The sequence below is a fragment of the Triticum dicoccoides genome, chromosome 1A, assembly GCF_002162155.2.
Source record: "Triticum dicoccoides isolate Atlit2015 ecotype Zavitan chromosome 1A, WEW_v2.0, whole genome shotgun sequence".
Classification (NCBI taxonomy): Eukaryota; Viridiplantae; Streptophyta; class Magnoliopsida; order Poales; family Poaceae; genus Triticum; species Triticum dicoccoides.
Genome location: NC_041380.1, coordinates 306,983,129 through 306,997,526, shown reverse-complemented (window position 1 = coordinate 306,997,526; position 14,398 = coordinate 306,983,129). Strand labels below are relative to the sequence as shown.

Below are 14,398 nucleotides of genomic sequence, written 5' to 3'. Positions count from 1 at the left end.
TACATATTACCGTACCGGTTGTGATTGTCGGCATGTACTTTTCTTTTTTCATTTGCTTCGCTCCGCTTGCGAGCTGTAATACTTTTGACTTTGTGCTACTTTGCGTACGTTTAATAAAATGACTGCATGCATCATTATGATGTAGAGGCCGGGGGTAAACCTCCGTTTCAAAAAAAAGAGCAAAGGAAAGCCAGACAGGACCGTGATAGAGCATATGGCAAAGTTAGCACCCAGATTAGGGAAAAGATGAAGGATCGCTGAAGAATTCTCATGCCAAGTTTAACACTTGAAGAAATGCAAGGGGAGAATGCACACCACAGAGCATGGCGGCAGAGTTTACCGCCCGAGCAGAGGCCAGCATTGCTAGATCGGCATAAGGCAAAGTACAACATTAGGGGAGATACCTATGTAAATCTGTATCTGAAATACTATGAGCTAGGATGGTTTCTTTTGTTTCAGATGTAATATTCATCAATTTTCCTTATGGCATGCTATGGATGTGAAATATTTGATCGTCGATCTTAGTATCACTAGCTATAAAGGGCATGACTAACTTTGTAATTACCAACTCGTGCTTGAATGTCTTGCAAAGGAAATGAGTTAAACTGATTGATGAGCATGGGGAATGCTTAAAATTGCAGCCATGTCTCTTTCGCTTGCAAACTTTTATTTCCTCGTTATATTCAGGTGGTGACCCTCAACCCCCGCGATCATTAAAATAAAGGGCGGTCAGCCGCCTGAGAGAACATGTCACCAAATTTCAGCTTCAAGTACAGTTCAGAGGTCAAGAGAAAATTTTGAGAAATTCAGGTGTTATGCATCTACCATATCCACCTCGTGTGTGCCTCAACCGTCAACGCATCTCATTTCTTTTTTGAAACGGTCAATGCATCTCATCTGAAAAGGAAAAAGAAAAAGCGTTGACGCAATTGTTTACTGTCGCTTTGCATCTGGTTTGTTACCATGTCCATGTAACAACCATGGCAAGTTCCAGCATTCAATCTGTACATCTCCAGCTGTAACTGATATTAAGATTATTCCTCGTTCATGTAACAGCAAGTGTCAATCTCTGAACTTATCTTGCAAACAAGCAAGCCTATGTCTCTCCAATAACAGCACCAACACCAAAATCTATTTGGCGGACCAGGACAAAGTGAGGAGAGATGGTAGAAACTTAAATTGTACTAGCGGGATAATAAGCCAAACGAAATGATTGCATCATCCGTATTGAAGTACTCCCTCTGTTCCGAATTACTTGTCGCAGGTATGGATGTATCTAGATGTATTTTAGTTCTAGATACATCCATTTCTGCGACGAGTAATTTGGAACGGAGGGAGTAGTTTCTAACATCACATTGCCCGAAATAAAACTAACATGTTTTCAACTTCCAGTGCTAAGTTTGTCGTTAGCACCATATGATGGTCGTGTTAGCACTGCTACCAAAACAATATGGCAAAAACTTAACAGAATACTAGCAAGTAGTAGGATGCAAGGGCCATGAGCTAAAGATCTAACCATCATTGGAGGAGCCAACGACAGTGAAATCTGCCTTGACGACGCATCTCGATCCTAGGACATAGCCTCGAGACGGATCCTTGAATTTATCGACTGTAAGGAACTTGGGCCATCCCCAGCTGCTATCACCTGCAAACACTGAGAGACCTGCGATCACCAGAAAAGTAAGATCAATTGAAATCAGGAGGTAGCAAATTATAGTCGTCACTGATAGTTGCTAAGGAGAGCTGAACCTGAAGTGATGGTGGAGTGTTTCCCGTTCTTTTGGTCTAGGATGGATAGAGTCAATTCAACTACCTTCCCGGACTCGTCACAGAGCTTATCCGAGGACTCCAGGTATAAGAACAAGGAGATGTGGCCGGTGATGTGTCTGCATCCATGCGGATACATGCCAACATGCCTGTTCACAGACATGTAGAGTGGCATCAAAATATACTCATCGAGTTTGCAGGCTGAATATTCAGTAACACATTAGGTGATGCATCGGAGTGTGAGTGTGTTTCTGGGTGTCTCTAAATATACTAGAACAAGAGTTGCTTGGTTCCTTTCGTAGAAATTGGGCTAAGATGTTCAGTTGGAATATCTTAAGTGACAATGGAACTTGTGTTGCACAGACATCTGGATGTCCCTAATGTATGTTGGCATAGAGCACTGGAGAATTACTTCCGGCCACTACAAAATTAGTAATGTAACTTGGCATGGTACATTTACGATAAATGGACTAATGTTGCATGCAAATTATTAATAAAAAACATTTATATGTAACCGATGGAAGATATGAGTACCATTTATGTCCACCGACTTCAAATGTAGGAGAACAAACATAGCGCTTCAAGTCCAATTCATGGTAGTTGTCCATGGTCCAGGTGTAGGTCCCTTTGATGAGCCCTTTCTTCTGGATAAAAAGGTTCTGAAGTGTGGTAGCCTTCTTCATAACCATAACAGCCTTCTTTTCAGGAGAACATACTTTAATTTTCAATATCTTAACACCAAAGACACAGCTATCATCAACTAGAAAAGCAGATGATTTTAGTAGCTTCTGAAGAGGAATCAAACATTCATTCTTCGAGCATGTATTGTTCAAATCAAAGTTGTGGCTAGCGGCATTCAGTTAAAGATTAGAAGATTAGTGAGTGAAAACTTGCATGTAAGCTGCACATACCCCAAACAATGTACAACCTCCGTTCACACCCTTTACGCATATATGCAAACATGGCAGCAATATAGTGAATCCCATGTAGGTATCATGTTCAATATAAATCCCAATATAGAATTATAGCTCAAACTTATGTAGCAAGACACAAAGGACTAGGGAAGGGAATCCCAACTGTAATAGGTTGGACGTGCACAAAGAAGCAATTAAAAATACCTTTGCGTCCATAGTATATCTTCTTTGCATGATTGTATACTGATAACTCAAACACGGCATTTACCGTGTCACCCGGCTTCAGGCTTGTCCGGCCTAGTTTAAGAGAAAGACCAACATATGGAGTTTCAGCGCCAGGTTTTTGATGCATTGGTGGTGTCACTTTCAGGAACCTGGTAAATAAATTGATGGACAAAAAAAAAGTAAAACAAAATCAGTCTAGAAGTAGTCATAACTGAAGTAAGAATGAAATCTGATTTCTTCACTTCATGCATCCTACCAAATTTTTTGTTAATGGAATTATTATGATCGACAATTTGACCTCATAGAAGCATGATTAGCGAGAGTAACTCACATCCTAAATTAGTGTTTTTTTGTCCTAAATTAGTACTCCCTCCGTCCGAAAATACTTGTCATCAAAATAGATAAAAAGGCATGTATCTAGAACTAATATACGTCTAGATACATCCCCTTTTATTCATTTTGGTGACAAGTATTTCCGAACGGAGGGAGTATTGCATATGGATATACAGATAGCGATTCTGTCTACTAAAAACAAAATGAATGGTTTAGTAATATTTGCATGTAACACATAGTAATTGTGTAACAAATCCTTCTGCAGTTATGATACATACCACTTATACCCGGAGCAGTGAAAAGGAGCAGATTTTGCTGACATGGCTCCTGTCTCAAGTAGCGCTGAGAAGTCATGAACCTTCCATTGTAAATGTGGAACATGAGACTTTCCTAAGCTTGCAGGAGCTGAAATTTCGATGAAGGCAGCAACTCAAAATTACATACCAGTCCAGGGAAAGGAAAATAACATATGCAGTATGCACCATCCAGAAAATTAATGTGCTTTTGCATTTTTGCAGATGGACAGGCTGCAATATCTACCATGGGCAATATGGAAGCAGCAGAACGTCTTTTCATTGAGCAGAAAATGCAAATAATGTACATACCGAAAAAGGCTTTCGCCTCACTTTATAAATAAAGCAACCATAAAGCAAATAATGTACATACGTGAAGGCATGCAATCTTCACAGATTTAATGTGATAAGGGGCCCCCTATCTATGAGAATAGTTATTCACTTGGACCAAAAAAGCGTAAGAACGGAACATGTATAGTACTTCCTACATGTATGTCATAGCCCGAAGTAATGCTTCTTGTAATCAGCAAGTATGCTTGTGTTGTCTAGAAATCTAGCATGCCTTCTTTTTTAGTCGCAAAAAAAAGTGTGTTTGGTCATCAGCCATGGGTGTTCACGGTGGCAGCCAAAGCACAGATCAGACGACCATGATCACGATCGATGATTGTTGCATGAGCACCACAGGGGCACAAGAGCCACCAGCGCAACAAGCCCAGTCAAAGAGCAATCACCGGTAGCTAATCGTCTTGCTAGTTACGGTACTAAAGATGATAGCGATGACAATAACTTCATTCTCTGCAGCACACCTAGAACTGTAGGACCATAAGAATTAAGCGCTACGATTCATGTACTTTTTACCTGATTTTGTTTAGCAAATGAGCGCTCTAATTGGTATGTGTCTTACATTTATAATATGCATAATCTGAATTTCAACTAGAAAAGGACCAAGAAGACATACATGTACTCCCGGTGTTGCCCATAGCCTTCCTCTGCTCTCCTCCTCTGGAAACACCACAGGGCACGTAAGTAATCTCCAAAAGTAGCAAATCTTGACGAAATAATAACCACGCCGCACAAAGATAAGTCACCATTCCTTAATGACTTACCACTTGAACGTAAATCAATCAATTTGCCGAGGACAAAATTTCCCCGATGAACTACTAATTAATAAATAAGAGATCAAGAAGTAAAATCGCACTCCATAAACATAAACCTGTAGGTTCAGCTTTGTCGAAAATAATTAGGTAAATTTACAGGAACTTGTAATTTGCACTGAAACCCCCTAAAACCCTTGGTCTAGAAAAACCCTAAAACCCTCTGCACCGGTAATCGTTTGTTATTTTCCACAGAGAGGTAGGTGAAAAGATGGAGAAGGGCGAACAACAAAAGACTGGATTTCCCATGGACAGCAGAGCAGGAAGCGAGGGAGGAGAAAGACCTGGCTTCCGGGGCAGATCGAGCTGGGAAGACCTGGCTTGGACGGCCGAGCTGGAGGAATGGAGGCGAGAGGGGGCGAGGGCATTTATATGGAGGGTGCGATCGTGGGGATTCCTTCCTCTCTATTTTTTTTTTGGAGTAAAAAACGGATTCCTTCCTAGCTCTAAGGAGAAATTAGTTTGGATATTATATTATCCACAACAAACCCCTGGAGAAATTAGTTTGGATATTATATTATCCACAACAAACCCCTGGAGAAATTAGTTTGAACCGGTTTGGGGACTAGGACTTAACTAAAACCTGGTCCATGAGATCGAAACGAATGGACGGCAGACAAAGGAAAGAGCCTCTTTTCCTTCTCTCAAAATAAACCATAGACGCAAAGTGCTTTACACTGAACCATGATTCATCAATTGGGGGGCATGAAGCCAACTCCACGGCGCGACCCCATCCTGTCCGCGCGCGTCCGTTTGAAGTAAAACGGACGAATAGCACGACCGAGCACGCGGCCTCAAACGGACAAATGTTTGGATTCCGTTCGTTTTCGACTCATCCCCGGCCCAAAATTGCGCTCGGTTTGGGGTGAAACGGACACGCGCGGACGGCCTGGACGCACGCCCTTGTCCCCTTCGTGGCCCGCATGTCGGGGACACTAGCAGTCCCTCCGCTCCCAACGCTTCCACCCTCTCTCTCCCGCCCCGCCCCGCCGCCGGCGCCGCCGCTATTCTCCGGCCGCCTCCTCACCGCGCAGCCCCCGGCCGTCCCTACCAAACCACGTCTCGACATGGCCGCCACCACGCCCGCGCTTTGGCCGTAGTTTTGGTCGTCGATCGAGGTGATTGGCCATCACCGTCTTTGCCGGTCGCAGAGGGGAGACGACCGCCGGCGATGTACCACGGCGGCCTCGGCAGCTTCCGATGAGAGCTCCAGAGCGGCCAGTAGCCGGCCGGCAACCACCCCTGCTGCGTCGAGGTGATCATCACGGCCTCTTCGCCACCACGACTGCAAGGTGTTCGGCATTTTTCCCACAAAGGTATGGACAGTGGAGACGAATTTTTCTTCCATCACTTCCTTTGTTCATCGGATGATTCGTCGTCGGATGATGAAGATCTCGTGGTGGCTGCACTGGTCGTTCACGACCACATTCAACGGCAGCTTCCTCGGTACAGGGGGTCAGTCCCTGGTCGTGCTCCCAGCCTGAACCGCAACAGGGAGAGAGGCCACGCCCTGCTCTATGCCGATTACTTTGCCAACACCCCGCTCTTCAAGCCGGATAAATTTCGTCGCCGTTTTCGAATGGCAAGGCATGTGTTCAATCATATCCGAGAGGGATTGGTTGCTCATGACCCATACTTCGAGTGCAAGACGGATGCCCTTGGCAAGCTTGGATTCTCCTCTTACCAGAAATGCACCGCGGCCATCCGCATGCTTGCATATGGAATTCCAGGCGATCTGGTGGATGAGTATGTGCGTATGAGTGAGACAACATGGCTGATGTCAATGTACAAGTCTTGCCAGGCTGTGATCGAGGTGTTTGGCCAAGAGTACTTGAGGCAGCCAACTGCCGCTGATACAGAGAGATTGCTGGCGACCAACGCAGCTAGAGGCTTTCCAGCCATGCTTGGCAGCATAGATTGTACGCACTGGGAGTGGAAGAACTGTCCATTTGCTTGGCAGGGCAGGGCATGTCAAGGCGTGCACTGTCATATTAGAAGCGGTGGCATCACATGATTTTTGGATATGGCATTCTTTCTTCGGCATGGCAGGTTCTCACAATGATATCAACGTGCTGCAGCGTTCTCCAGTCTTCGCGAGGCTTGCAGAAGGCCACTCCCCACCTGTCAACTTTGAGATCAACGACCACTAGTACAACAAGGGATAGTATCTAGCAAATGGTATATATCCTCAGTGGTCAACTTTTATGAAGACAATCTCGAAATCCCAAGGTGAGAAGAGAAAGAGATTTGTCCAAATGCAAGAGAGTGTTAGAAACGATGTGGAACGTGCTTTTGGTGTGCTTCAATCCCGATGGGGTATCGTTCGAAACCCTGCACTGTCATGGGATGAAAGGAAGCTTTGGGAGGTGATGACTGCTTGTGTGATCATGCACAACATGATCGTCGAGGACGAGCGTGATGAGAGTATCTTCGACCAAGGATTTGATTATCAAGGTGAAAATATTGAGCCGCTGCACCAAGACCTGGCCACATTTGAACAATTTGCCCAATTCCATCGTGAGATGCGTGATTGGCACACTCATTTGAATCTTTAAAATGACTTGGTAGAGCACGTGTGGGATCACATTGGCAACCAATAGATGTATTGGTCCATTTTATGTTCAGTGTAGACAATTTCGATTTGGTTGTAAAACTATTTTAATTTTCAGACAAACATTTGGGTTGTAAAAACTAGTTTTGATGGAAATATGGGCATTTTTGGCCGCGACGGACATGATGGGTCAAAAAGGGATGGGGCCCGCGCGCTGGGCGCAAGGCCACCGCATCCCAGGACACGCCCGGACACTACCGCAAATCCCTACCCAAACTGTTGGGGAACGTAGTAATTTCAAAAGTTTCCCATGCACACGCAAGATCATGGTGATGCATTGAAAGTGCGTTATATCGACTAGAGGGGGGGTGAATAGGCGATTTTTATGAAATTCTTCACTGAGGAATTTGCCAGTGAGGAAATTCATTAGCGAAGAACTACTAGCAGCGGAATAAGTACTCAAAAGTAAACATAACAGAATACAAGCATAGTCATCATGATGAAATGAAGACAGGCACAGAGTACAGAAAACGTAATCACAGGATAACACAGGATGAAGACAAACAGACTGAAGAAATTGAACTGAGGAAATTGAGAAAGTCTTCAGTCAAAGTCTTCAAACACAGATATGGACAAACACACAACACAGTTATGAGGAAATGAAAGAGTTGAGGAAATAGAACCAGTAAGCTTGGTGAAGACAATGATTTGGTAGACCAGTTCCAACTGTTGTCTCAGTTGTACGTCTGGTTGGAGCGGTTGAGTATTTAAACTCGAGGACACACAGTCCCGGACACCCAGTCCTAAACACGCAGCTCAGGACACCCAGTCCTCACCGTATTCTCCTTGAACTAAGGTCACACAGACCTCGTCCAATCACTCGTGGTAAGTCTTCAGGCGACTTCCAAACCTTCACAAACTTGGTCACTCGGTGATCCACAATTCCTCTTGGCTGCTCTAGACCATGACGCCTAACCGTCTGGAAGAAGCACAGTCTTCAAAGGTAACAAGCGTCGGATCCACTCAGGATCAATCTCTTCAGTGATGCTCAATCACTTGGGGTTTGTAGGTGTTTGGGTTTTGGGTTTTGGGTTTTTGGTTTTTCCTCACTTGATGATTTTCGCTCAAAGTCCTCAGAGGATGGGTTGCTCTCAAATGACAAGTGTCAGTTTCTCTTGGAGCAGCCGACCAGCTAGTGGTTGTAGGGGGCGGCTATTTATAGCCTAGGGAGCAGCCCGACATAATAAGACATAAATGCCCTTCAATGATATGACCGTTAGGTGGATAGATATTTTAGGACAGCTGGCACATAGCACAGCAACGGTCGGAATTTTGAGTAGCAAAATCCTCAGGGCTATCATGTTCCTCACTGTGTAGGCAATCCGCACTAGCGAATTCCTAACTCCTCGGTCAGGACAAATTCCTCAGAGACCAGAAGAACTTCGTCTCTGTCACTGAAGAAATTGACTGAACTGTATGAGATTTCCAATGGCTTCACTCGAAGGGATTGGCAGGTGTAGGATTTTGAGTTTAGCATCACATGGAAATTTTTCCTTAGTATTTCCTCGACCCCCTTTAATAGTACAGTGTTTCCTATGACTCAAGAAAGAGAGAAACAAAACTATGAAAATGAAAGTCTTCAAGCTTCATATTCCTCGCATGAATCAAGTCTTCACGGACACACCAATTTCTTCACTTTCAAAGTCTTCATGAAAGTCTTCAGAAATACCAAAATCTTCAGTTGAAGATATTCATTTTTAGGGGTCGACTTTTCCTGTAAATGTCAAACTCCTCATAGACTTATAGACATGTGTACACTCACAAACGCATTAGTCCCTTAACCTATAAGTCTTCAATACACCAAAATCACTAAGGGGCACTAGATGCACTTACATGCAAAGCAACGAGAGGGGAGAGTGTTGTCTACATACCCTCGTAGACCGAAAGCGGAAGCGTTAGCACAACACGGTTGATGTAGTCCTACGTCTTCACGATCCGACCGATCCAAGTACCAAATGCACGGCACCTCCGAGTTCAGCACACGTTCAGCTCGATGACGTCCCGCGAACTCCGATCCAGCAGAGCTTCACGGGAGAGTTCCGTCAGCACGACGGCGTGATGACGGTGATGATGTTGCTACCGACGCAGGGCTTCGCCTAAGCACTGCTACGATATGACCGAGGTGGAATATGGTGGAGGGGGCACCGCACACGGCTGGGAGAGATCAACAGATCAACTTGTGTGTCTAGAGGTACCCCCTGCCCCCGTATATAAAGGAGAAGGGGGGAGGCCGGCCGGCCCTCTATGGACGCGCCAGGAGGAGGAGTCCTCCTCCTAGTAGGAGTAGGACTCCCCTTTCCTACTCCTACTAGGAGGAGGAAAGGAAGGAGGAGAAGGAGAAGGAAGGAGATGGAGGAAAAAGAGGAAAGGGGGCCGACCCCCTAGTCCAATTCGGTTTGGGCTAGGGGGGCGTGCGCCCTGCCTCCTCTCTTCCACCACTTGGCCCATGAGGCCCATTACTTCTTCCTCGTATTCCTGTAACTCCCCGGTACCCCCAAAAATACCCGAATTACTCGAAACCTTTCCGATGTCTGAATATAGTCGTCCAATATATCGATCTTTACGTCTCGACCATTTTGAGACTCCTCGTCATGCCCCCGATCTCATCCGGGACTCCGAACTCCTTCGGTACATCAAAACACATAAATTCATAATATAACCTTCATCGAACTTTAAGCGTGCGGACCCTACAGATTCGAGAACTATGTAGACATGACCGAGACACGTCTCCGGTCAATAATCAATAGCGGAACCTGGATGCTCATATTGGTTCCCACATATTCTACGAAGATCTTTATCGGTCAAATCGCATAACAACATATGTTGTTCCCTTTGTCATCGGTATGTTACTTGCCCGAGACTCGATCGTCGGTATCTCAATACCTAGTTCAATCTCGTTACCGGCAAGTCTCTTTACTCGTTTCGTAACACATCATCCCGCAACTAACTCATTAGTTGCAATGCTTGCAAGGCTTATAGTGATGTGCATTACCGAGTGGGCCCAGAGATACCTCTCCGACAATTGGAGTGACAAATCCTAATCTCGAAATACGCTAACCCAACAAGTACCTTCGAAGACACCTGTAGAGCACCTTTATAATCACCCAGTTACGTTGTGATGTTTGGTAGCACACAAAGTGTTCCTCCAGTAAACGGGAATTGCATAATCTCATAGTCATAGGAACATGTGTAAGTCATGAAGAAAGCAATAGCAACAAACTAAACGATCAAGTGCTATGCTAACGGAATAGGTCAAGTCAATCACATCATTCTCTAATGATGTGACCCCGTTAATCAAATGACAACTCATGTCTATGGCTAGGAAACTTAACCATCTTTGATTGAACGAGCTAGTCAAGTAGAGGCATACTAGTGACATACTGTTTGTCTATGTATTCACACATGTATTATGTTTCCGGTTAATACAATTCTAGGATGAATAATAAACATTTACCATGATATAAGGAAATAAATAATAACTTTATTATTGCCTCTAGGGCATATTTCCTTCAGTCTCCCACTTGCACTAGAGTCAATAATCTAATTCACATCGCCATGTGATTTAACATCAATAGTTCACATCACCATGTGATTAACACCCATAGTTCAGATCGTCATGTGACCAACACCCAAAGGGTTTACTAGAGTCAATAATCTAGTTCATATCGCTATGTGATTAATACCCAAAGAGTACTAAGGTATGATCATGTTTTGCTTGTGAGGGAAGTTTAGTCAACGGGTCTGCCACATTCAGATCCGTATGTATTTTGAAAATTTCTATGTCAACAATGCTCTGCACGGAGCTACTCTAGCTAATTGCTCCCACTTTCAATATGTATCCAGATTGAGACTTTGAGTCATCTGGATCAGTGTCAAAACTTGCATCAATGTAACCCTTTATGAAAAACCTTTTGTCACCTCCATAATCGAGAAACATATCCTTATTCACTAAGGATAATTTTGACCAATGTCCGGTGATCTACTCCTAGATCACTATTGTACTCCCTTGCCAAACACAGGGCAGGGTATACAATAGGTCTGGTACACAGCATGGCATACTTTATAGAACCTATGGCTGAGGCATAGGGAATGACTTTCATTCTCTCTATATCTTCTGCCGTGGTCGGGTTTTGAGTCTTACTCAGTTTCACACCTAGTAACATAGGCAAGAACTCTTTCTTTGACTGTTCCATTTTGAACTACTTCAAAATCTTGTCAAGGTATGTACTCATTGAAAAACTTATCAAGCGTCTTAATCTATCTCTATAGATCTTGATGCTCAATATGTAAGCAGCTTCACCGAGGTGTTTCTTTGAAAAACTCCTTTCAAACATTCCTTTATGCTTTGCAGAATAATTCTACATTATCTCCGATCAACAATATGTCATTCACATATACTTATCAGAAATGTTGTAGTGCTCCCACTCACTTTCTTGTAAATACAGGCTTCACCGCAAGTCTGTATAAAACTATATGCTTTGATCAACTTATCAAAGCGTATATTCCAACTCCGAGATGCTTGCACCAGTCCATAGATGGATTGCTAGAGCTTGCATATTTTTGTTAGTACCTTTAGGATTGACAAAACCTTCTGGTTGCATCATATACAACTCTTCTTTAATAAATCCATTAAAGAATGTAGTTTTGTTTATCCATTTGCCAGATTTCATAAAATGCGGCAATTGCTAACATGATTTGGACGGACTTAAGCATAGATACGAGTGAGAAACTCTCATCATAGTCAACACCTTGAACTTGTCGAAAACCTTTTTGCGACAATTCTAGCTTTGTAGATAGTAACACTACTATCAGTGTCCGTCTTCCTCTTGAAGATCCATTTAATCTCAATGGCTCGCCGATCATTGGGCAAGTCAGTCAAAGTCCTACTTTGTTCTCATACATGGATCTCATCTCAGATTTCATGGCCTCAAGCCATTTCACGGAATCTGGGCTCATCATCGCTTCCTCATAGTTCGTAGGCTCGTCATGGTCAAGTAACATGACCTCCAGAACAGGATTACCATACCACTCTGGTGCGGATCTCACTCTGATTTACCTACGAGGTTCGGTAGTAACTTGATCTGAAGTTACATGATCATCATCATTAGCTTCCTCACTAATTGGTGTAGTAGTCACAGGAACAGATTTCTGTGATGAACTACTTTCCAATAAGGGAGCAGGTACAGTTACCTCATCAAGTTCTACTTTCCTCCCACTCACTTCTTTCAAGAGAAACTCCTTCTCTAGAAAGGATCCATTCTCAGCAATGAATATCTTGCCTTCGGATTTGTGATAGAAGGTGTACCCAACATTTTCTTTTGGGTATCCTATGAAGACGCACTTCTCCGATTTGGGTTCGAGCTTATCAGGTTGAAACTTTTTCACATGAGCATTGCAACCTCAAACTTTAAGAAACGACAGCTTAGGTTTCTTGCCAAACCATAGTTCATACGATGTCGTCTCAACGGATTTAGATGGTGCCCTATTTAACGTGAATGTAGCTGTCTCTAATGCATAACCTCAAAACTATAGTGGTCAATCGGTAAGAAACATCATAGATTGCACTATATCCAATAATAATACGGTTATGATGTTCGGACACACCATTATGTTGTGGTGTTCCAGGTGGCACGATTTTGTGAAACTATTCCACATTGTTTTAATTGAAGACCAAACTCGTAACTCAAATATTTGTCTCAGTGATCAGATTGTAGAAACTTTATTTTCTTGTCACGATGATTTTCCACTTCACTCTGAAGTTTTTTTGAACTTTTCAAATGTTTCATACTTATGTTTCATCAAGTAGATATACCCATATCTGCTCAAATCATCTGTGAAGATCAGAAAATAACGATACCCGCCGCGAGCTTCAATATTCATCAGACCACATACATCAGTATGCATGATTTACAACAAATCTGTTGCTTGCTGCATTGTTCCGGAGAACGGAGTCTTAGTCATCTTGCCCATGAGGCATGGTTCGTAAGCATCAACTGATTCATAATCAAGTTATTCCAAAAGTCCATCAGCATGGAGTTTCTTCATGCGCTTTACACCAATATGACCTAAACGGCAGTGCCACAAATAAGTTGCACTATCATTATTAACTTTGCATCTTTTGGCTTCAATATTATGAGAATGTGTATCACCATGATCGAGATCCAACAAACCATTTTTCATTGGATGTATGACCATAGAAGGTTTTATTCATGTAAACAGAACAACAATTTATTCTCTTACTTAAATGAATAACCGTATTGCAATAAATATGATCAAATCATATTCATGCTCAACGCAAACACCAAATAACACTTATTTAGGTTCAACACTAATCCTGAAAGTATAGGGAGTGTGCGATGATGATCGTATCAATCTTGGAACCACTTCCAACACACGTCGCCACTTCACCCTTAACTAGTCTCTGTTCATTCTGCAACTCCCGTTTCGAGTTACTACTCTTAGCAACTGAACCAGTATCAAATACCGAGGGGTTGCTACGAACACTAGTAAAATACACATCAATAATCTGTATATCAAATATACCTTTGTTCACTTTGCCATCCTTCTTATCTGCCAAATACTTGGGGCCGTTCCGCTTCCAGTGACCAGTCCCTTTGCAGTAGAAGCACTTAGTCTCAGGCTTAGGACCAGACTTGGGCTTCTTCACTTGAGCAGCAACTTGCTTGCCCGTTCTTCTTGAAGTTCCCTTTCTTTCCCTTTGCCCTTTTCTTGAAACTAGTGGTCTTGTTAATCATCAACACTTGATGCTCTTTCTTGATTTCTACCTTCATCGATTTCATCATCATGAAAAGCTCGGGAATCGTTTTCATCATCCCTTGCATACTATAGTTCATCACAAAGTTCTACTAACTTGGTGATGGTGACTAGAGAATTTTGTCAATCACTATTTTATCTGGAAGATTAACTCCCACTTGATTCAAGCGATTGTAGTACCCAGACAATCTGAACACATGCTCACTGCTTGAGCTATTCTCCTCCATCTTTTAGCTATAGAACTTGTTGGAGACTTCATATCTCTCAACTCGGGTATTTTCTTGAAATATTAACTTCAACTCCTGGAACATCCATATGATCCATGAC

General features: G+C 43.1%; 1 protein-coding gene across 1 annotated transcript; it reads right to left on the bottom strand.

Moving 5' to 3' along the window:
* Nucleotides 1-1,315: 1,315 nt before the first annotated feature.
* LOC119284758 (TNF receptor-associated factor homolog 1a-like) lies at nt 1,316-5,042 on the bottom strand. Its single transcript, XM_037563951.1, has 7 exons — nt 4,971-5,042; nt 4,491-4,534; nt 3,518-3,644; nt 2,886-3,055; nt 2,302-2,462; nt 1,750-1,916; nt 1,316-1,663 (listed from the first exon to the last, which is right to left on the bottom strand). The coding sequence occupies exons 4-7, from the start codon at nt 2,943-2,945 to the stop codon at nt 1,512-1,514; spliced, it is 540 nt and encodes a 179-aa protein (XP_037419848.1). The 5' UTR covers nt 2,946-3,055; nt 3,518-3,644; nt 4,491-4,534; nt 4,971-5,042; the 3' UTR covers nt 1,316-1,511.
* Nucleotides 5,043-14,398: the final 9,356 nt, after the last annotated feature.